Source organism: Bubalus kerabau, chromosome 5 (assembly GCF_029407905.1).
Source record: "Bubalus kerabau isolate K-KA32 ecotype Philippines breed swamp buffalo chromosome 5, PCC_UOA_SB_1v2, whole genome shotgun sequence".
NCBI classification, from domain to species: Eukaryota; Metazoa; Chordata; class Mammalia; order Artiodactyla; family Bovidae; genus Bubalus; species Bubalus kerabau.
The window spans coordinates 132,168,021-132,189,639 of record NC_073628.1 but is presented as its reverse complement, the minus strand read 5'-3'; the positions used below and the strand labels follow the sequence as shown (position 1 = coordinate 132,189,639).

At 46.5% G+C, this 21,619-nt stretch overlaps 1 protein-coding gene across 4 annotated transcripts in view; it reads right to left on the bottom strand.

Moving 5' to 3' along the window:
• The window catches only part of NEK7 (NIMA related kinase 7), a 138,304-nt gene that overhangs the window by 46,960 nt on the left and 69,725 nt on the right, over positions 1-21,619 (bottom strand). For all 4 annotated transcript variants that reach the window (XM_055583145.1, XM_055583148.1, XM_055583146.1 and 1 more), the window contains 3 exons: positions 19,056-19,196; positions 12,633-12,695; positions 11,076-11,186 (listed from right to left, as the gene is read on the bottom strand). In XM_055583145.1, the coding sequence (XP_055439120.1) occupies positions 11,076-11,186; positions 12,633-12,695; positions 19,056-19,196 (315 nt within the window). The remainder of the gene's footprint in view (positions 1-11,075; positions 11,187-12,632; positions 12,696-19,055; positions 19,197-21,619) is intronic.

Here is a 21,619-nt window from a genome sequence, read left to right as displayed (position 1 = left end):
AGGCAAGAGTACTGGAGTGGGGTGCCATTGCCTGCTCCGCCCACCCAGCATATTACTCTGCAATGTCCCAGACTGAAAATACACAATCTGGACGAACTAAACCTTTTCAAGAAAGAAGCTGTATGAATTGGTTGTCTTCTGGGGGGTGAGTGGCACAACTATACAACTCTTTATGAGCCTAGGTGTTCTATTAGATGAGTTCCTAGTAAGGGGATCAAGTATTTTCCTGCAGAGAAGTCACTTGCTTTCCCAAGAACTGACTCTAGTAAAGAGAGAATCAGCACCCATAGTGTTTTCTTGGGTGAATTTGAGAGTGAAACATTTTGGCATTTAGAGGGTGAGAATACTGTTTTGGCCAGCGGACCCAAATTAGCAGGTTCACACCCAGCATTGTCTAGCACTGAATATACACACTTGAGAAAAACTGAACCTTTCCATAAAGGAAGTTGTGTGAACTGGTGGTTCTCTGGGTGGTGAGTGGCATACCCATACAATGCATTATAAACCTAGGGACTTTATTAGACGAGCTCATAGTAAGGAGATCCAAGCACAGTGTTTCCTTCAGGAAAGTGACTTGCTTGCGCCAGGAACTGACTAGCAAATAGAGAATCAGCACCCAAAGTGTTTTCTTAGGAGGGTTTGAGAGTGAGACATTCTAGCTCTTCCTGGGTGAGAAGTGTTTTTGCAGGCAGATACAACTGGCTGGTTCACACCCACCATATCTCCCTGCAGTGTCCCAGCACTGAAAATGCACTCGGGATAACTGAACCCTCCAAAACAGGTGGCTGTGTGAACTGGCCATCCTGTGTGTTGTGAGAGGCATGCCACACAGCCCATTATGAGCCTGGGTGTGTTGTTAGGTAAGCAGCTGGTAAGGAGACCCACGCACAGTGTTTCCTTCAGGAAAGGCACCTGCTTGCACCACAAGCTGACTGTAATGAAGAGAAAATCAGCATCCAAAGTCTTTTCTCAGGTGGGTTTGAGAGTGAAACATTCTAGCTTTTCAGTGTACCTCGATGAGATGGTGGATGTTAACTAAACTTACTGCAATATTCATTTCACAGTATCATACAGGTAAGTCAAACCATTATGCTGCACACCTTAGACCTATACAGTCACGTATTTCAATTACAGCTCAACAAAACTGGGTGGGGGGAAGAGATAACCTTAAGTAATTATCTGAAATTGTGCCAAACTCTTGGCACAAAACAGAGTTCAATTTAAATTATCTGAATTGCATGTGTCGCTAAAAAACATCTGTAACAATAATACTCACTTTCCTCTTAGCCAGTGAGGTGCGGTATGACAATTTTTTGGCAGATTAAAAAACTTCTGAGTTTCCCTTCAAGGGATTTATTATACTCGGTTATATTTTGTTTTACTGATATTTTAGTAAAATATAGCTTTAAAAAATATGTGAACTATATAAACTTATATTCTCTTCTGACTCAATCTGACTTTCTAAAAGGCAATTATAAATATAGGAACTTATAAATAGTTCAAAGAATATATTTTGGAAAAATGGGCTACAAAAATTTTAAATATATTTTAAGAATATTTCTACTGACAAAGTGAAATGAACAAAGCTTGTGTTTATATAGTTCTGAGATTAGTCTCTCATCTCCTCTATACTAAGTCTCCATCACCAAATATGTTTCTAAGCAACAGAAAAGTGAAATATATAGTATTAATAAGGCATACTACAAAGTGGAACATGTACTGGTTCAATTTAGGATGCAGTAAAGAAAATGTACAGCATATATATGACAACTGGATAAACTGTAACCCAATCGCCACTCTGTAAGAACCTTTTCCTTTAAAATTCTGATTACTGATGATAAAGAAATACATGATGAAAAATTTTGGATTTCCTTTCATCTTAAAACTCATCTGGGAAGTATTTCATCTGACCACAGCCTCAGGTATTCCTCTGTCACTAATTAGAGAAATACTGAATATTTCAACTATAAATTGCTTAATTATATTTGTCAGCCTGCTCTAAACCAATTAATTATTTACTTGTAAAAATCTTTGATGCAACGCTATCCAGAGGTTCCTTCCTGGAATACAGACCAGGAGCGATCTTTCCGCTTCCACCCCAATTAAGCGGGAGCGTTGAGACAGTGGGGTACGTTGTGATGCACGGTGATTTACAGTATCACGTACCATCAAGAAATGAACCATGCTCCTCGGATCTATTGCTATCCTTTGCAAAGCTCAAGTCACTGCCAAACTCCTTCATAAAAGAAGTCCCTATCATTTTTTATTTTTTGGTAATGTAGTCTCTTATATAAAGAATGACATAGAGCACAAATTAGAAGGTTGAGAAAACAACATTAGCATTTCTTAGGGCCAAAAAGCCCCTTCCTGTATCAGAACGCTGTCTCCTCCCCTTCCACATTCCACTTGGATGTGAGCAAGTCCTCGTGGGACTGAAGCGTGAAACGGCAGGAGCCACCAGCCATGTTTCCCAACGGGCCCCTGGAACAGAGGGGCGGACAGAGAAGAGGGCTTCCGGTCTCACACATACCGTCCCCAGACATTTCCTGAGTTGCTGCCGTCAGCCAGGCGCTCCCTAGAAAATTAAAGCAGCCCAGGGAGCAAAGCAGGCAGTCCCCACACTCAACAAGGTCACACGGGAAATCCAGACAGGAAAACCACCCCACAAGCAAATGCACGACGGTGTAAGGAGTCCTGAGACACCATGCCTGGTCCTGGTCTAAGAGACCATTCCTGAGGAAGTGGTGAATGAGCGGGGAGCGGCAGGACTGACGGACACACGCCCAGCCTGGGGACAGAGCACCCGGGGCGGGGGCGGGACCGACCGCAGTAAGTGTCCGCGGAGCGCCTACTGTGCGGGAGGCCACAGGCAGGCGGGCGCCTTCCCCAGGGTCTCTTTTGGACCCCAGCGGCTCCCGGGCTCAACCGGGGCGCCAGGGCGGTCTGGGGCAGAGGCCTTTCTTCTCTGTTTCTCTCTCTTAGAGACTGACGGAGAAGCGGATGTCGCGTTCCAGGGGACAGGTGCCCGTCCTTCCCTCAGGGGAGAGGGTGGACATGGAGCTGACGGAGAAAGCGGAGCAGCATTCGGAAGGAGGGAAACAACTCTGAGCGCGGGCCAGCTCCAGAGGGTCTCCCCGGGGGGGCACCGCAGTCTGGGCAGACGCGGGGGCTCGGATGCGCTCAGGGTGCAGACAGAGCTCCACGCTCAAGACAAGAACCGGATTCCCGAGAGCCTAGGGAGTCAGTGATGCACAGGAACGAGCAAGGCCAGCCCAGAAAGGAGGGGAAAGCAAACCGCGAAAATACCCCGGACTGAAGCTCTGAAAGCTCAGCCAGAAAAGACCGGGAGGAAGAGAACGAACCACTCAGTCAAGAAGAATGAGGAGTGTCCAGAGAGGCGGGGAGAAAACCGAGGCGCTGCGGGACTCTAGGCAGTGGGGGGGGCCAGGAGGAAGGATAGGCAGCGTGGGGGGCGGGTGCTGTGCTCTAGGAAGGAGGGGGTGAGGCAGAGGCTCAGGCGGCCGAGGAGCAGAGCCCATACACGCGGGCCCCGGGGGTGTCTGAGACCGGGTCAGCAGGGAGTGGCCGACGGTGGAGACACGCAGAACGCGGGTGGCGGGAAGCAGATGCCAGGCGGCAGCGGGAATGCCAGGACTGAAGGCGCAGGGCCGCCCTTGTCACCTGTCTGGACAGCAGCGCCCTCTCTGAACCTGACCTCATCCTCCTCGCGGTGCTGACTGACGTTGGACATCCTGCACACGGCTCGCCTGTCCTTCTGTCTTCCCACTAAAGACAGGGTTCTCAGGTGCATCAGTGAACGCGTGAAGGAGGGACGTGTGTGCATGTGGACATGAGTGTGCTCAATGCCAGCACAGGAAGATGCACTCAGGTCGGAGAATACATGATGGAGGTTTCTGATACCTGTGGCAGAGACAGGACAAAGAACCCACGTGGGTGGACACACAGGAGCGCCTCCTGTCCAGCAGGGAAAGCAGCAACAGGGCCAGGGTGGTCCGGCAGGCGAGGCCTTGGGAAGGGGAAGGCACCCTGACTGATGATGCCCATTCCCTGTGAAGAGGAGGCAGGCTGTCATCTGTGAAGAGTGTGATGAAAAGAAAGGGGAGAAGCGATACCCAGAGCATTTAAACAGAGTAACGCATATTCCAGTAATACCTATTGAATAGCTGTCACATATTCAGACAGCACAGGTAACTATAAGTATGTGCATATACTTGTACATGCTGCTGCTGCTAAGTTGCTTCAGTCGTGTCCGACTCTGTGTGACCCCATAGACAGCAGCCTACCAGGCTCCCCCATCCCTGGGATTCTCCAGGCAAGCACACTAGAGTGGGTTGCCATTTCCTCCTCCAACGCATGAGAGTGAAAAGTGAAAGTGAAGTCGCTCAGTCGTGTCCGACTCTTAGCGACCCCATGGACTGCAGCCCACCAGGCTCCTCCGTCCATGGGATTTTCTAGGCAAGAGTACTGGAGTGGGGTGCCATACTTGTACATATACCTACAAAAACAAATACATGTATACACCATTGTTGCTCAGTCTCTAAGTTGTGTGCACTCTTTGTGACCCCACGGACTGTGGCACGCCAAGCTCTTCCGTCCTCCACTATCCCCCAGTTTCCTCAAATTCATGTCCACTGAGTCAGTGATGCTATCAAATCATCTCATCTGCAACCCGTGTCTCCTCCTGCCCTCAATCTTTCCCAGCATCAGGGTCTTTTCCAATGAGTCAGTTCTTCGCATCAGGTGGCCAAAGTATTGGAGCTTCAGCTTTAGCATCAGTCCTTCCATTGAATATCAGGGTTGATTTCCTTTAGGACTGACTGGTTTGATCTCCTAGCAGTCCAAAGGACTCTCAAGAGTCTCCTCGAACGCCACAGTTACATATACATATATATACAATTAAGCCCTTTTAAGGACACAGTAAGGCAGGTAATTATTAACCCAATTTCACAGATAAGGAGCCTGGAGCTCAATCACCAAGACTAAGCACCCACAGCACAGTCATGGAACACCAGTGCTTCAAGTTCTCCTCTCGCCCTCAGAAGCTCCCTGTCTAGATTAGGCTCTCTGCTGTAAACCACCACTCTACTTTATCCTGCAACCTTATAAAACTTACAACTTTGGTTGTGCAGTTCTCTGAGCATCAAACACCTGTCTCTCCTAGACAATGAGCTCCAAGAAGGCGCATGACACGAATACAGCGCACAGTCAATGTGCGGTAAATGCAGAAGCAAAGAGCATATTCTCAAAGGTTACAAACTGGTGTAACTATTTGAGAAAACAACTTGGCAGTATTTGTTATGACTTAAAATACATATACGTTATTACTCAGCTATTTTATAGAAGCATCTGTAATTGTCTGTTAAATTGTGTATGAGACTGTTGTATTAAAATACACAGGGTTTTGTAGTAGAGCTTTCCCTGAACAAATTAAACAATGGAAATAGTCCAACTGTTTATCAATGAAGCAATAATAAAATGCACTGTGATATGTTTCTGAAAAAGAATACATGTATCAGTATATATTTTTCTATTTGTGTATGTCAGATATCAAAAAAGCAAGAGAGTTCAAGAAAAACATCTACTTCTGCTTCATTGACTATGTCAAAGCCTTTGACTGTGTGGATCACAACAAACTGGAAAATTCTGAAAAAGATGGGAATACCAGACCACCTGACCTGCCTTCTGAGAAATCTGTATGCAGGTCAAGAAGCAACAGTTAGAACTGGACATGGAACAACAGACTGGTTCCAAATCAGGAAAGGAGTACTTCAAGGCTGTATACTGTCACCCTGCTTATTTAACTTATATGCAGAGTACATCATGCGAAATGCTGGGCTGGATGAAGCACAAGCTGAAATCAAGATTGCTGGGAGAAATGTCAATAACTTCAGATATGCAGATGATACCACCCCTATGGCAGAAAGCGAAGAAGAACTAAAGAGTCTCTTGATGAAAGATAAAGAGGACAGAGAAAAAGTTGGCTTAAAGCTCATCATTCAAAAAACTAAGATCATGGCATCCGGTCCCATCACTTCATGGCAAATAGATCGGAAAACAGTGGAAACAGTGAGAGACTTTATTTTTTGGGGGGCTCCAACATCACTGCAGATGGTGACTGCAGCCATGAAATTAAAAGATGCTTGCTCCTTGGAAGAAAAGTTATGACCAACCTAGACAGCATATTAAAAAGCAGAGACATTACTTTGCCAACAAAGGTTGTCTAGTCAAAGTTATGATTTTTCCAGTAGTCATGTATGGATGTGAGAGTTGGACTATAAAGAAAGCTAAGCGCTGAAGAATTGATGCTTTTGAACTGTGGTGTTGGAGAAGACTCTTGAGAGTCCCTTGGACTGCAAGGAGATCCAACCAGCCCATCCTAAAAGAAATCAGTCCTAAATGTTCATTGGAAGGACTGATGTTGAAGCGGAAACTCCAATACTTTGGCCACCTGATGCAAAGAACGACTTATTGGAAAAGATCCTGGTCCTGGGAAAGATTGAAGGGAGAAGGGAAAGGGGAAGACAGAGGATGAGATGGTTGGATGGCATCACCGACTCGATGGACATAAGTTTGAGCAAGCTTCAGGAGTTGGTGATGGACAGGGAAGCCTGGTGTGCTGCAGTCCATGGGGTCGCAGAGAGTCAGACACGACTGAGCAACGGAACTGAACTGTAAAGATAGACTATAAAGTTGGAAAGGTTTTATGCACGTAAAAGTCAGTGGTTAATCTGGGAGATGAGAATATAGGGAGGAAAGTTAGGGATATTCACCACTTGAGAAAACTAATGAGAGACATTATATATTTAAAAAAATAATAAGTAAACTGTAGGCTTACTAAGCGGAGAAGGCAGTGGCACCCCACTCCAGTACTCTTGCCTGGAAAATCCCATGGATGGAGGAGCCTGGTAGGCTGCAGTCCATGGGGTCGTTAAGTCAGACACAACTGAGCGACTGCACTTTCATGCATTGGAGAAGGAAATGGCAACCCACTCCAGTGTTCTTGCCTGGAGAATCCCAGGGACAGGGGAGCCTGGTGGGCTGCTGTCTATGGGATCACACGGAGTCGGACACGACTGAAGTGACTTAGCATCAGCAGCAGGCTTACTAAGTCAAATGAAAAGAAAAGTCACAACTCGGTGTTCAACTGACATGCAGCAATCCACAATCAGAGTGGTTTTATTTGCTGAAGGACCTGGGGAGATTCCACAGGTCAGATTCTCCCAAGTTAATAAATAACTCCTTCCCAATACAACTAGGCATTTGATCAGGTCTGAAATATCATCCTGCAAAAGACTCCCAGGACTATAATCAGGATGTGAAGACATTCCATTCATGTGAAACTGCACCGTCAAACTTTCCATTCTGCACACTGCACACTGTTATAGTCACTATGCTGAGAGTACCATCAGATCTACAGATTTGATAATACGACTTTCAGCCTTTAGAAGCGCTCCAAGGACCTGGAAAACCAGAACCAGAGTGTCTTCTTGAGAGGCAAACTGGTGGCAGCTCTGATGAAGGACAAGACCAGGACAGGCTGACAGAAGAGCCCATGGGCGGAGCACTCAGGGATGAGGGTGCTAACCCTCTGAAGAAGAACCGCTTCCGTCTTCTACCAAAGCACGCTGAGTGGCTCTGTAAGCGTCTCACTAGGAATCAGTTGATACTTTCTAAAAAGTTTTTTTTTTTTCTTTTAAAAAAGTTTCCCATATCATCTTCTACATGATGGATGCTTTAAGGGTATAGCTGTCAATTCTATAAATGGTAAAGTTACTACTCATTACCACACAGAATTCTGTTCTCAATCTAACTTACTAGATCCACTGAGTCAGTTGCTTAAAAATTTCCTTGATAATGTCAACTTATGACAAATCTGTTTAAACACAGAGCTGAGTTCATCACCACAAAAAATGTAAGTTCACACTGACAAATTTTTCCTTCTTCACCTGGCCAGAGAAACCTGAGTCTGCTGACGACAGAGGTTAACAGGGCTTCTGTAAGGTGCCCTGGTCTAGAGTCGCTTTTCTCCAGGGGTCAGGACAGGAGTATTCTCCCAAGGTAAATGCTACAGGCGCCGGCACGCCTTGGCCCCAGGCCAGGAATGGCAGCCTTTAAGTGTGAAGGAAGAAAAGCAGACTGAACAAGAAAGCAAACTCTAAAATCAAACCCCTCAGTCATCAAGCACTCAGTCTAGGGTGAGACTCTACAACTGAAATGGTCTCTTTTATCTGCTTCAGCAGGCATTTGCCCAATAGGGACTTGCCCACTTTCCTTTCCCCTGTAAGTAATTAAATAACTCTTATTCCTAAAGGTTCAAGCAAAGAATTTTGCCCTCCGTTACCAGTTGATCTGGTTCATGCCTGTGGATCAGTTATCTCTGGACTCGTGTTGGTCCAGTTTCTTATCTTCAGTGTGGGTCTCTGTCTGAGTCCTGGGGGCCTGCAACACCCCATGTCCACACAGGGCCCTCCCTGTGGTCCCTGTCCTCTGGGAGGGATCATTTACAGATGCTTTTATATGTCTCATCTTGATAGACAGCTGTTTTTCTAAGATTTTTCTTTTGTGTATTTGCATTTCTTTCTTTGTTAATTAAATTGCAAAGACACATTTTTGTTGGTGGTTAGCTCTCTGTGGCAGTGATGGGAAGTCCCTAAAACAGAAAGCTGACGAGCAGTGAGTCATCCTACCATGGGACAGTCAGCTTGATAGTGTTCTGTGATAATGAGAACATTACCTTCCTTTTATGTAGACTTTTTATATTTAGAAATTGTAAAACTCTCTCCATCTTACAGATGAGGAAACTGGGCCTAAAAGAAGTTTACTGATAGGACAGTGTTTAAGTGGCTGATGCTAAATTCACACTGGGAAGCAGGATCGCTGCTAGCAAATCCACAAACACCTTGATCAGAACATCTGCGAAGGCTTGGAATGGAATGCAAACTGTGTATGCATCAGCATTTTCCAGGTAGAGACGGTCAAAGGTTTTCATCTGATTTTTTCAAAGGAGTTTTGTGATACAAAAATTCTTAAGGGCCTCTCAAGGAAAACACATGGATTTTTGCATCAGACAAACCTAATTTCAGAGTTCTTCTATTTACTGGTAATGATACTTCTCTTCTCTAGGTGTCAAAATTACCTCCTGAAACCACTGTAAAGACTAAACAGATAATGCATGCAAAGCACCTAACACTGTTTCTAAAACCCCCTCACGAGAACGCCATGTGGCAGACTACCGGTTGTGCTCAAGTATCTGCTGAGAGACTGGATATACAGACAGACAATGGGCAGAGCACATGTAAAAACAGACCTTCGAACCACAATCCGCAGCAACCTGGTCAGGAAGCCAACCTTTCCACTCTAGCAAGCAGCCCGAGAAGCCAGCCTGCTCCGTCCGACTCGCAGGAGGTCACCCTGCTCTCTCTCGTGACAATCCAGGAAGCTAAACAATAACTCCTGTTAACAATTAGCCCCAGACGGCCAGGACTCAGTAACTGACAGCTTCCCCACTTTCTGTCCCTACGTCCAACTTGGGACCAACCAGAGGAAGCCAAATACACACATGAGCCAGTCACCAAAGATGCCCGACTGCAGTGGGCTCAGTGGTGGCTTCAGCATGCCACGGCCACCCACTGGGGCACACCCGAGCCCCACTGCTTATCCACCGTGAAGACCCCCTCCTCCTCCCCTTGACTGGGAACCGTGCCCACATGCTGGTGATGGAGTGGCTCCTCTGCTGGAGCAGGCTCAGAGCTCATAGCACTGACTTTTCTCATTCCGTTGGTCTTGGCTCATTTCTGCCCTGTTGGGCTCCGCTTGCAGAGTAAGAGGAGGTCAGCTCGCACAGGGACAGCCAAATGAAGAGCACGCAGGCCAGCCTCCCGCACCTGCACGTGCTCCTAAGACGCCGTTCCGGCCAACGGCGTGAAGCGGAGGACACGGGGTGGCAGCGAGCACCCAGTGACGTGCCCACAAACACAGCCACCGAGTGCCTGTCTGCCCTCACGTCTCAGGCCTGAGAACCTGAAGTCACAGCCGCCACGTCAGTCCCGGGATTTTACACAACAGAGAAATACACGTAACAACATGTAACATAGCGATGGCCTCCTCTGACTTAGTGTTCCTATGGGGGGCACTCTTCGGAGTTCTGCTGCGAGTGTATACATGCATACATACATATATATAAATATATGTGTGTGTGTGTGTGTATAAATTAATTGATCATTTAAAATGACCCCATGAAGTTGGTTCTAGCGTTAGTCTGTTTTGGGGGAAAGGTGGCGCACAGAAGACGTTAAGTTAGGCCAAGGCCAAGGATAACCAGTTCTTAGGCTACTGTCATTAGGCAGTCTCTGTAACTTGTCAGTGAACTTCAACCCAGTGGCTCAAATGGTAAAGAATCTGCCTGCAATGCAGGAAACCCAGGTTCGACCCCTGGGTTGGGAAGATACCCTGGAGAAGGAAATGGCAACCCACTCCAGTATCTTTGCCAGGCGAATTCCATGGACAGAGAAGCCTGGCGGGCTGCAGCCCACAGGGTCGCAAAAGAGTCAGACACGACTGAGCGACCAACACTTTCACTTCCAGAAAAGAAAGTTAAATGACTTCTAAAGGGTCAAATCAGGGTGTGACACCCAAGACTGAGCGCGAGGCCCATTCTCCTCTCGGCGTGTCCCTCCCACGAACAGGGGCTGCCCAGCCAGGCTGCTCCACAGTCCCTGCCAGCCCCTCGGCCTGACGCCCAGACATGTGGGATGGAGGGTGACCAGCGTGAAGAAGCCAAGCTGCAGAGCTGTACCTTCAGCTGATACACAACACACCCTCGGTCTATTTCCAAGTTGGTTCTGGAGTGTTAATACATCCAAGGGGACACCAGGTACCTAGCTTCATAATCACAACTACCACCATGGCCTATCATTGATTACATGGCTACCAAATGTCAAGCATCGTGGTGAGGTCTTTAAAGCATCCGATGTGCCTATACGTGCAACATACAACTCTCAAAAAAAAGTAAATCTTTAGTTTTTTTTTTTTTTAAATCAAACAAAAAACCTTACCTTTATCATTCTGGATAGATCACCAGCATCGGCTAATTCCAAAACTATGTTCAGTTCATTATCTTCAATGAATGATGCATAATATTTAATTACATTTGGATGGTTGAGTTGCTGAGGAAAACAAAGGCATCAAAAAGTTTTCTTACTGTAAATTCCCAAGTCACTTATAGTTTTGTAACAAGAATAAAATTAGTGACTGCATTTCATTTTTAAGTTACAGAAATCGTAACATGACTGTATTTTTCTTTCATCTAGTAAATTTTGAAATAAGTTTTATAATCATTGAAAGTAAAACTATACAACAATTATTTTTTAGTAATATTCTTAGAAATCATAGAGTACATTATACACCTAAAATTTTTTAAAGTACTGCTATGCCCAACAAATATATAAACTATGCATATAAATGAATGACCAAATTAAATAGCCAATTGTTAAAATTTATATCCTTCTAAATGGTAAACTATCACTTAGAGGCACTCAATGGTAAGTTCACATCCCTTTTACTATTTTGAAGGCTGATCCTAGTATAACTTCAGCCAGTGATAAAACTCTGACATCTACTATATCTAAATATTGCCTTTATATCAAATACTACGAATATTCTGAACCTATCTGTGGGGCTGATTATTAAATTATCTTTAAAAAAAATTCACCTTGTAGAAATATACGCATTAGTCTACACATATTTACAATCTTTTCTAACAATCTTTTCGTTCAATCTTTAACCAAGGTAACATAAGACAAATCATTTCTCAAAGAAAATTATTCATGAATTATCCCAGAGTATACACAGGCTTTTCTTCTCTTCTTCCTACTTATAGAAGATAGGTTTCCTCCCACATTCTCTGTGATGATACATTATTTCTTCTTGTCCCAGGAAATAACTACAATAAGTAGACAGTGGGAAGCATGGCTTATTTTGAGCTTACTTTTTATCTTTTTTAATAAATCTGATTCATTTTGGGCACAAACAAAAATGGACAGCATAAATATCATCCAAGCTTTATCCAAAAGTTAAAAATACAACATAAGCCACAGCATTCCTCAACAGAAACTTCACTATAACAAATGCAGTGCGAAGGTAACTCAAACCTCAGACCTGTGCTCTGAGTGGGTGAGAAGCTGAAATGCTCTTTACACCACCCTTTCTAAATCCGGAAAAAGATATGGAAATACTATTTTTATAATGTGAACCCCTTGGATCAGCTCACATTCTCAATATATCACGCCAAATATGCATTTGCATTATCTAACATTTAGAATATGTCTAATTGGGATGATCAAGAAAAAAATTTCTTCCACGTTTTATGTTTATGTCTATTTCTAGTTTGAAATGGGGGAGGGAGTTAATCCTACCAAACATTCCAATTAAATTAGTGTACAATGAATCCAAAAGGCAATATACTGATTTCAAATTTATACATTATTTGAATTCAGTGTGGCATAGCTACATCTCAAAAACTGTTTTCCTTATAAGTGTGAAATCTTAATAAATCACTTTTATCAACCCCCTCAGTTATGTTCAAAACAGTCAACAGTTCATTTGTTATTTACCTTAAGGAGATCTATTTCTTTGATACAATCAGCACGTGCTTTGGCATCCATTAAATCAAATATCTAAAAATAAAATTCAGTATTACTCAATAAAACAGTAATCCATGGTTTAAACTACCATGTAAGTCCATTCTAATACTCTACACATAATTACACACACATTTAGAAGTGCACTTTCCAATTAGCATTTAGGAACTATGGAGATCGACAGGTAATTTATCTCACGTTACTACTAGAGAGTATACGTTTTTCCCTCCAGAGGCAGTCAGTATTAAAAATGGGAAAAGAGAACAGTTACATATTTCATAAATAATACAAAGTGCTTTAAAATATACAATCAAAGAAATCTTTCAATGTTCCAAGCATGTGGAAAATTAACAGCAAAAACAAGCATCGTATGTTAACACACCTACGTGGAATCTGAAAAAACTGGTATAGACGATCTTATACCAGAAATAGAGGCAGAAATAGAGACAGAGATGTAGAGAACAAACGCACGGATACCAAGGGGGAAAGAGGGGAGGGCGGGATGAACTGGGAGATTGGGATTGACATGTATACACCACCATGTGTAAAACAGACAACGAGGACCTACTGCACACACAGGGAACTCTACCCAGTGCTCCGCAGGGACCTAGATGGGAAGGAAATCCAAGGGAAGCGGTATCCATACGGCCGAGCCACTGTGCTGTACAGCAGAGACTAACACAACATTATAAAACAACCACACTGCAATAAAAAAGCTTTACATGGTTACATATTTTTAAAAATACTTATAATTAAACTAATTTAGAACTACAAATTAAACTATCTTTAACTCAATTCTCAGTACCAGAAGTGACTTCCAAACAGTGAGGAATGAAGTACTGCTGGCACATTTAAGGCAAAACTAAACTCTGAGCCGTAGATACATTTCACTGCAAATTCACAAGAATTTTATCTTCCTTTTTCTCCTAGGCAGCATTTCAAGACAAAAATAAAAACTGTGTCTTTAGCTTAAATCATTTCCAGACACAGATTCAAACCTGATTCCATGAGCAGGAAAAGACAACCGATATGGGGAAAAACAAAATCTGGATTTTCATAAACTGTTTACAGGGCTGTCTCTAGAAAGCATCTTCACAGCTCTATCCAAGTTTCTGTGGGTTTTTAAATTTATATTTGAGAAGAGTAAAGCAGTGTTTAGGGTAAGTGATTGGCTTATAAGCTCTTGGTATTCTCTAGATCATTTAACTTCTTTTGTCATCTTTAAATTTTGTGAGAATTATTCACAATTGATGAAACTGCAAATGGTAACACAAATGTCCTTGAAAGGACATCTATCAGAAGAAAAAACACTTAGAATGTAGTAAAGAAAGTACTTAAAAATAACACTAAGAGAGTCTGACAAAGTGTCGTATCTTACTCTTAAGTTATCTTGCATAAATGGAATCCTAGCCAGGAGTCCGAGCCCACGGGAGCCTGGATGAATGGCTCGCGGCGAGTCCTGTTCTGGGGTCCCCGACCCGCCAGCCGCCCTCGCCCGCATGGTCCCCCTTCCGCCAGGGTTCCCTCCTCGCAGCCCCGGCCCGCAGTAGGGTCCAGGCCCCTCTCCTCCGCCCGTCCCGGCCTGGCTGACCGAGGGGGCGGCCTCTCCTCTGCCGCGCGGAGAACCTCGGCCATCGGCCGCCAACTGCTGGCCCGCGCTCGCCTCCCTGAGGGCAGGGAGACCGACCCCTTGTCTGAAGGGCAGAAGACAGCGCGGGAGGAGGAAACCCCCGGGCAAGGGCTGCAGCCGCTCAGACAGAAAGGAGAATCCGCGCTCCACACACAGGCCCCAGGGCTGCGGGGGCTGGCGGGGCGGCGGGCGCAGGGGCTCCCCAGGGCCCTCGGCCCCTCTCTGCAGGCGCCTGCACTTCCCAAGGGCACATCAGAGACAGGCCTCAATGCTTCCTCGTGGGCTCCTAAGGTCCCGGCAAAGGACGGCAAGGAACTGGATACCTGTCTGCGTCATTTATTAAAAAAAAAGGAACCCCTGTTTCCACGGGGACGCCTTCTAACTTGCTCAGCCTACTAGCTACAGTGATCTGCCTCCTGGAGCACCAGAAGCCTCACGTCCTTAAAACCAGAAAGCCTGGCAGAGGTACCACCGGAAATCATGCTTTGTTCTGACTTCCCCAGAGCTTGACGCTCAGCCAAGTTTAGTCAGGGCTTCGAGGGGTTCAGAAGCCACCGTTCGAAGGTCAGGGAAAGGCAGCAACTGAGCCAAACCCTGAGGGTGAGACCTGCCCCGAAAGGCATAGGGGAGGAGGCGCCATGGAAGGAAGGAGAAGAGGACCCCAGGCAGAGCGGTACCCGAGCCCGGGCAGGGAGATGCGGTGGGTGCTGGAGCAGCAGTGGCCGCGGGGACATCGTGAGGATGGCAAGGGGTGAGACTGCAGGGAGGAGGGAACCGGGCGACAGAGGAGAAAGGCCCCCCCCTGGAGCACAGGCGGGGAAGGGGAGCGAGGGCGGCCATGACGGGAAAGCAGCACGGAGCACGGTGGGCGCTTTCCACTGCGCCTGACGGCACGCAGCCTGCCGAGGCACTTCCACCGCCAACGCTGTAGTCACGCAGGCCTGCTGGTTTGGGTTCTGCTTATCCTGTGGCTAAAACACATCCAAGTAGGACGTGCAGGAGAGTGCACCTCCAGAGAGAGGTGAGCAGTGCCCCTCGGGGCTGTGGGCGTGGAACAGGGACTCCCAGTGAAAGCGGAAATGAAGAAACACTCGCGAAGAGAAACCCTGCCCGGGGCTGAGCAAGACGGGGCGCATTCTGAAACGGAAGCATCCACGTTGCTCTCATAGCTGACAAAGGTCCAAGTAACATAACCAGACAACTGAGGTCAGACCTGAAGTAAGAGGTCTAGGGGATGTGGGCCAGTGTGCCGTGGTCAGGATGAAGTCAGAGACAAGGTCCGGTGGAAAGAGAGCATGAGGGAGACAGGAGAGGGGATGTGGCCGGCTGAGACAGAAGCCCCGGAGCGCAGTGAGGGCCCGGACGCCACTGAGAGCAGACCCACCAGGTTCCGCTGGCTGGCCTGGGGAGAAACCAGGATTCCTGGTCTCGGCAGAGACAACGCGGTGCTGGGAGCGGCACAGGGAAATAAGAGCAAGGCGCTGAGAACACACTGTAAAAAGAAAAAAAGGCCCTGCAGACTGGAAGACTAGGGACAAAGATGGAGCCAAATATTTAACTGGGATGAATTCCATAATCACAGTGAACTCTGAAAAAGAGACTGCATATATGGCCATAAAGGGTTAGAAATATATTAAAATCACTGCATGCATTACAAAAGAAACTACTACCCATAAATTTTTAAATGCATAAAAATCCTAATTGCAATCAGGACTGCATGCAAAATATGCAGAATGTAGAATCAAAAATTAACACAGGTAAAAAAGCATTAATGTGCTTTAAAAGGGGATAGTTTTTTAAAAGCTTGAATTATGGAAAATTTGACTTGCAACTGATTTTCTTGATGAATGCTTTAAAATAGCTATTAAATATAAGCAAATATGGGGCATCCCTGGTGGTTCAGATGGTAAAGAATCTGCCTGCAATGCAGGAGACCCAGGTTGATGCCTGGGTTGGGAAGATCCCCTGGAGAAGGGCATGGCAAGTCACTCCAGTATTCTTGCCTAGAGAATCCCATGGACAAGAGGAACCTGGTGGGCTATAGTCCACAGGGTTGCAAAGAGGCAGACAAGAATTAACGACCAAACGATGGATGAGCTGAGTATAACTAGACATCGCATGGACCAGATCAAAACAACTGGCTGCTAGTCTTCCGATACAACTGCGGTTCTAAGACCCAGGCCAAGGGCCCTGGGGAGACTTTTTCAACCTCCCTCTCACTCTGGGCTCCTCAAGGCTGCTCCCGTGGGGTTCCTCTCTCACTGTTACAGACGTGTCTTGGCTACACTTGCACTGGGATCCCTGAGTCCTGTTATTTTGTTCATCTTGGTTCTCAAAGCCTTTGGCACTAACCACTGAACACCAGACGCCCGCTCCCACTGGAGGAGCAGCAGGAAGGGAGGCTGGGAGACAGGGCAGCAAGGCCAGCCCGTGCCCCCCAGTTAAGGAGCACCATAATGGTGGAGAACAAACTGTGACGGGATAGGGCGCATTCTCCAAAAGACCAATAATCCTGTCACCACCGCAGGCTCCCGATCCGTGTGTGATCTCGAGAAGGAAAGTGCGCTCAGCACACACTCCCTCCCTTGCACACGCAGGTACCAGGCAGACGTCCAGGAAAGTCACTGGGGCTTCCAGCAAGCCGGTCATGGCAAACTGAAACCTGACACGCGGACAGAGCACAGAAGCGCCCAGAGAACCACGTGGAGGAGCCTGGACACTGCTCCTGCAGAGTCTCATGAAACACTGTGAGCAGAGCAACGGATTATAGATGCAGCGTTTCAACACAGGGCCTCCTCCAGGAAGGGTCCTGGATTAGCTGGAAACAGTGACGCAGCCCTTCAGACCAGTAAGAAGCCTTAAAATAACAAACTGCAGGAGGAAATCCAATGTCTGGTTCCTGGTGAAGTTTCTGAAGAGAGGCTAGGATTCTTCAGACAGGAAAGGAGTCTGGTCAATGGTATTTTAAAACATTTTCATACTAAGCTGCAGAGGTGGCTTATTAAAAAGGAAGAACCCTGGTCTCTCTTTCTCAGCACAAGTGCAATATATCACAAAAATCAACATGTCTGAAATGCAAATATCTTCTTGTAAAGGTTTAAGATAACTGTTCCCTAATTACATAAGCTAAGAATATCTTCGCAGCATCATTCCTCTCTTGTGTGTAGAGGGAGTTGTGCTTAAACTAGAAGAGGTCCCAACTGCAACACAACAAAGCAGAGAGGAAGGCTCATTGCTTCCGTCTCAGGCACATACAAAAGGCAGAGTCCTGCATGTGTGCGCCAGGAGACACACAGGACCTGACATGAACACGACAGAAATACTGCAGCAGCATAGAACCGCACACACCCGAGACTAGCAGCACGCAGGAACGGGTACCACACACACCACAGGCGATACCGCACACACATGCATGTCCACACCCGAATACTGCACCTGTAAAGACTGAAGCGTAGCCACACACCAACCCGTGACAATATTTATGGAAATTCAAAAATGCAGAAGCAAACAACAGATTCATTCAGAATTTATACTGATATGGAGAAAAGTCTCGAGAAAAGCAAAGGAATGATACACACAAAACTCAGGACGTGGTGACCTGCGAGGGAAGGGAGTGACGGCTGTGTCTGAGCCACGGGGTGGGTGTGAGGGCACCTGTTCCAGTCCTGACCTCTGACACGTGTGTCCTGTAAACGCTTTCATAAACATTTACTGTACAAGGGAAAACTGTTCCCCTCTGCTGGTGAAGGCTGCTGCAAGGACACTGATCCTTCATGAAATTAAATAGTAAGAGGAGGAGGACACCGAGGTTTCACAGGACTCGACAGAGAAAACGACACCAGGTAGCAGGATAAAACAGGAAGTCTACAGGCGAGTGTCGACAAGAGCGACCTTCTCTCTGAAAAGAGAAGTTATACTGCAGGATGTCAAACACTCTGAGGCAGAAAGGTGAGAGCGTTCCAGAGGGGAGGCAGTGGGCCCGTCAGGGCAGGGCTGGGCCAGGGGAGCTGGGCAGACCCGGGCGCCTGAGGAGCCCCGCACAGCCAGGGCAGGAGGACGGGGCCGATGCCAACGCAGTGTGGGCAGACCCGGGCGCCTGAGGAGCCCGCACACAGCCAGGGCAGCACGGCAGGGCTGGGCCAGGGGAGCTGGGCAGACCTGGGCGCCTGAGGAGCCCCACACAGCCAGGGCAGGAGGCCAGGGCCGATGCCAACGCAGCGTGGGCATGGTAAGCAGGACAGCAATCCCCTGCATTCACCTGTCTCCCTTTCTCTCCTCCAGTAAATAAAGTTCACCTTGGTTTTCCGTCTTTTACTGCCAGGCTGGTTCTCCCTGAGCACGGAGACGTGCTCCGGAGCGTGCCCGCCAAGTCCTGGCTTCAGGAAGTGCATTCCTCGAGCCGGGTTTCCGTGCTCGAGGCCTGCAGCTGAGGCTGCGACGTGTAGCCACTCACCCAGCTAGGGGCCATGGTGGCAACTCCAACGTGCCTCTTAAATCCGAGAGCCGTGAAGCCTTCCCAAGACCATTCCAGCCACGGCTGAAGCCGGGGGAACAGAGGAGCTCAGCTTTAGAAGTAGCATGACAACTAAAAAGTGATTTCCACCATACACGGCACTCAATGCAAGCGTTTACAGGACAATTTTTATTCTTTCCCATCATTCTCAACTCAAGACTGTCATGACCCAATCGTTCAGGACATACTTTTCTCTATTTACTATTCACAGAATATAATTTTACATGGATTTATAAAATTAAAGTCATCTTACCTGCACTTTTTTTAAAGCTACTGGTACTCCATCCAAGAGACAGGCTGCCCTATAAACTTCGCTAAATTGCCCGCGACCAATTTTCTTCTCTATTCGAAAGTTGGCTAACGTATTATAGCCCATATCCGGTCGTAAGGCCTTCTGTAATTAAAAAAGTCAGGAAAGTTTTCAATCACACAGTATGCACACAATTGTCAATTGTCTTCACTTAAGTAGGTGATTTCTATGGTAAACCTGTAGACAGTCATTTGTTTGACAGGTATTTATCAAACTATTCATATTATATAAAAATAAACACATACACACACACATACTCACTTAGTCACCCTGCCAACTAGCACATGAAAACCTTCTAAACTTCCTGATGATATTTAACTTCTGCAAAGAACAGTTCCAGGGGCAGCAAGTCTACCACCTGATCATTACATTTTTTTTTTAAGACCTAAGTTTTTAAAAGCAGAATATTAAGAGGAAAGTAGAGAGGTTCCCGGTACACCCCCACCCAGGCACTGCTTTTCTTGTTATCAACACCCCATCAGAGCCGGACCCTGGTCACCACTGACGAACCTACACTGACAAGTCACTATCACCCAAAGTCTACAGTTAACACTGGGGTTCACCCTTACTGCTGGACATTCTCAGTTCACTTCAGTCGCTCAGTTGTGTCTGACTCTGCGACCCATGGACTGCAGCACACCAGGCTTCCCTGTCCATCACCAACTCCAAGAGCTTGCTTAAACTCACGTCCACTGAGTCGGTGATGGTATCCAACCATCTCATCCTCTGTCCTCCCCTTCTCCTCCCCCTTCAGTCTTTCCCAGAACATTCTGTGGGCGTGGACAAAGGGATAACGACCTATATCCGTAATCAGAGTGCTTGTGCGCATGCTCAGTCGCTTAGTTGTGTCCAGCTCTTCGAGGCCCCGTGGACTGGACTCTACCAGGCTCCTCTGCCCATAGGCTTGGAGTGGGGTGTCATTCCCTTCTCCCGGGGGTTTTCTCGACCCCGGGACTGAACCTGCATCTCCTGCATTGGCAGGTGGATTCTTCTACCCCTGAGCCACCTGGGAAGCTCCCCAGAGCTTCATAGTGTATTTATATTACTATAGTATAGTATATAGTATATTTAACACCATAGTATATTTTCCCTGCCCAAAAAACCGTCTGTTCTCTGCCTGTTCACCCCTCGCTCCCCACCAACACCTAGCAGCTGCCGATCTTTTCACTGGACCCACAGTTCTGCTTTTTCCAGAATATCACATAGTTAGAATCATACAGTGTGTAGCCTTTCAGATAGGCCCCTGTCACTTGGAGAAGGAATGGCAACCCACTCCAGTATTCTTGCCTGGAAAAATCCCATGGATGAAGGAGCCTGGTAGGCTACAGTCCACAGGGTCACAAAGAGTTGGACACAACTGAGCAACTTCACGGTCTTTCTTTCTTTCTGTCACTTAGTACATAAATACCTTTTAAACAATATATTTTTTGCTGTTCGTGGGAAAAGACATTTCTTTTTAAAACTCACACTTTTTAGTACTCATTAGACGGCGGGCACTGGACTAGCCCCCAGGGAAGCAGATGTATCCTAAGAAGTGTTTCTGCTCGGAAAGAGCCCATGTGGACACACAAAGGGGCCTCAATTGTGCTGAGTGGATCATGGGGCTGGGAGGGGGCATCACCGTGGGCCCCTCTGGGGGTGGATGTGTTCTATCCACTGTCCTAATTCTTCTGTTCCTTGCTTACAGACTCAGTCATCCATCACCCGGCCACAGGACAGACCTGAGCTGCGCACCTATGGGGTTGAACGCTGTCCAGCGCAGAGGCCACTACACACGCCCCGGGAAGGCTGCCTCTGCAGTGCCTCATGTCACTCCTGCTCTACCTGCAGCAGCTCAGTCTACTGAAACATAACGAAGCGGCTCAGCCATCACATGCGCTTTTCCATCTTCCCTTTTTTTTGGCCAAACACTCGTGGACCTCTTCCAGATCCCGGGATTCCTGATAAGTAGACCCTTCTTGGCCTGGTACCACTCTGCTCACATCTGAATGGACCTTCTCTACTCTGGGCCGACTCGAAGTAAACATGACATTCTTGTGGGGCCTGATTAAGGCCGAACATTAAACACCTATTGGTGCAAACAAAGGGCGCACGGGTTCCTAAGCCCACCAAGGCAGCTTGAACTCAAATACACGGTCCTCAGATAAACCGTAGTTAGGGCTGATAACCCCATGGCGTATGCAAAGGCTGTTTTGACGTATATATGGGCATTACATTAACCCCTAACACAGGCGGCCTTGTTCATGTCACTATATCTATCACGCTAGCAAAAAACTGTAGAATTCTGCTGGACTTTCACTGCCATTCAAATGCAACGTTTATCAAAAAAGAGGGGAAAAGTAGCAATAACTTGTTACTGTGCATAGCTTCTCTTTCTTCTGAAAAGTCCAAAATAAGAAAAATACCACTCTTCCTTTAAGACATGCAAAACAATCAGAATACAAATTTCACAAATTCGTTATGTGAATATAAACCATAAATAACTGGCAGAATAGAATAATAACACG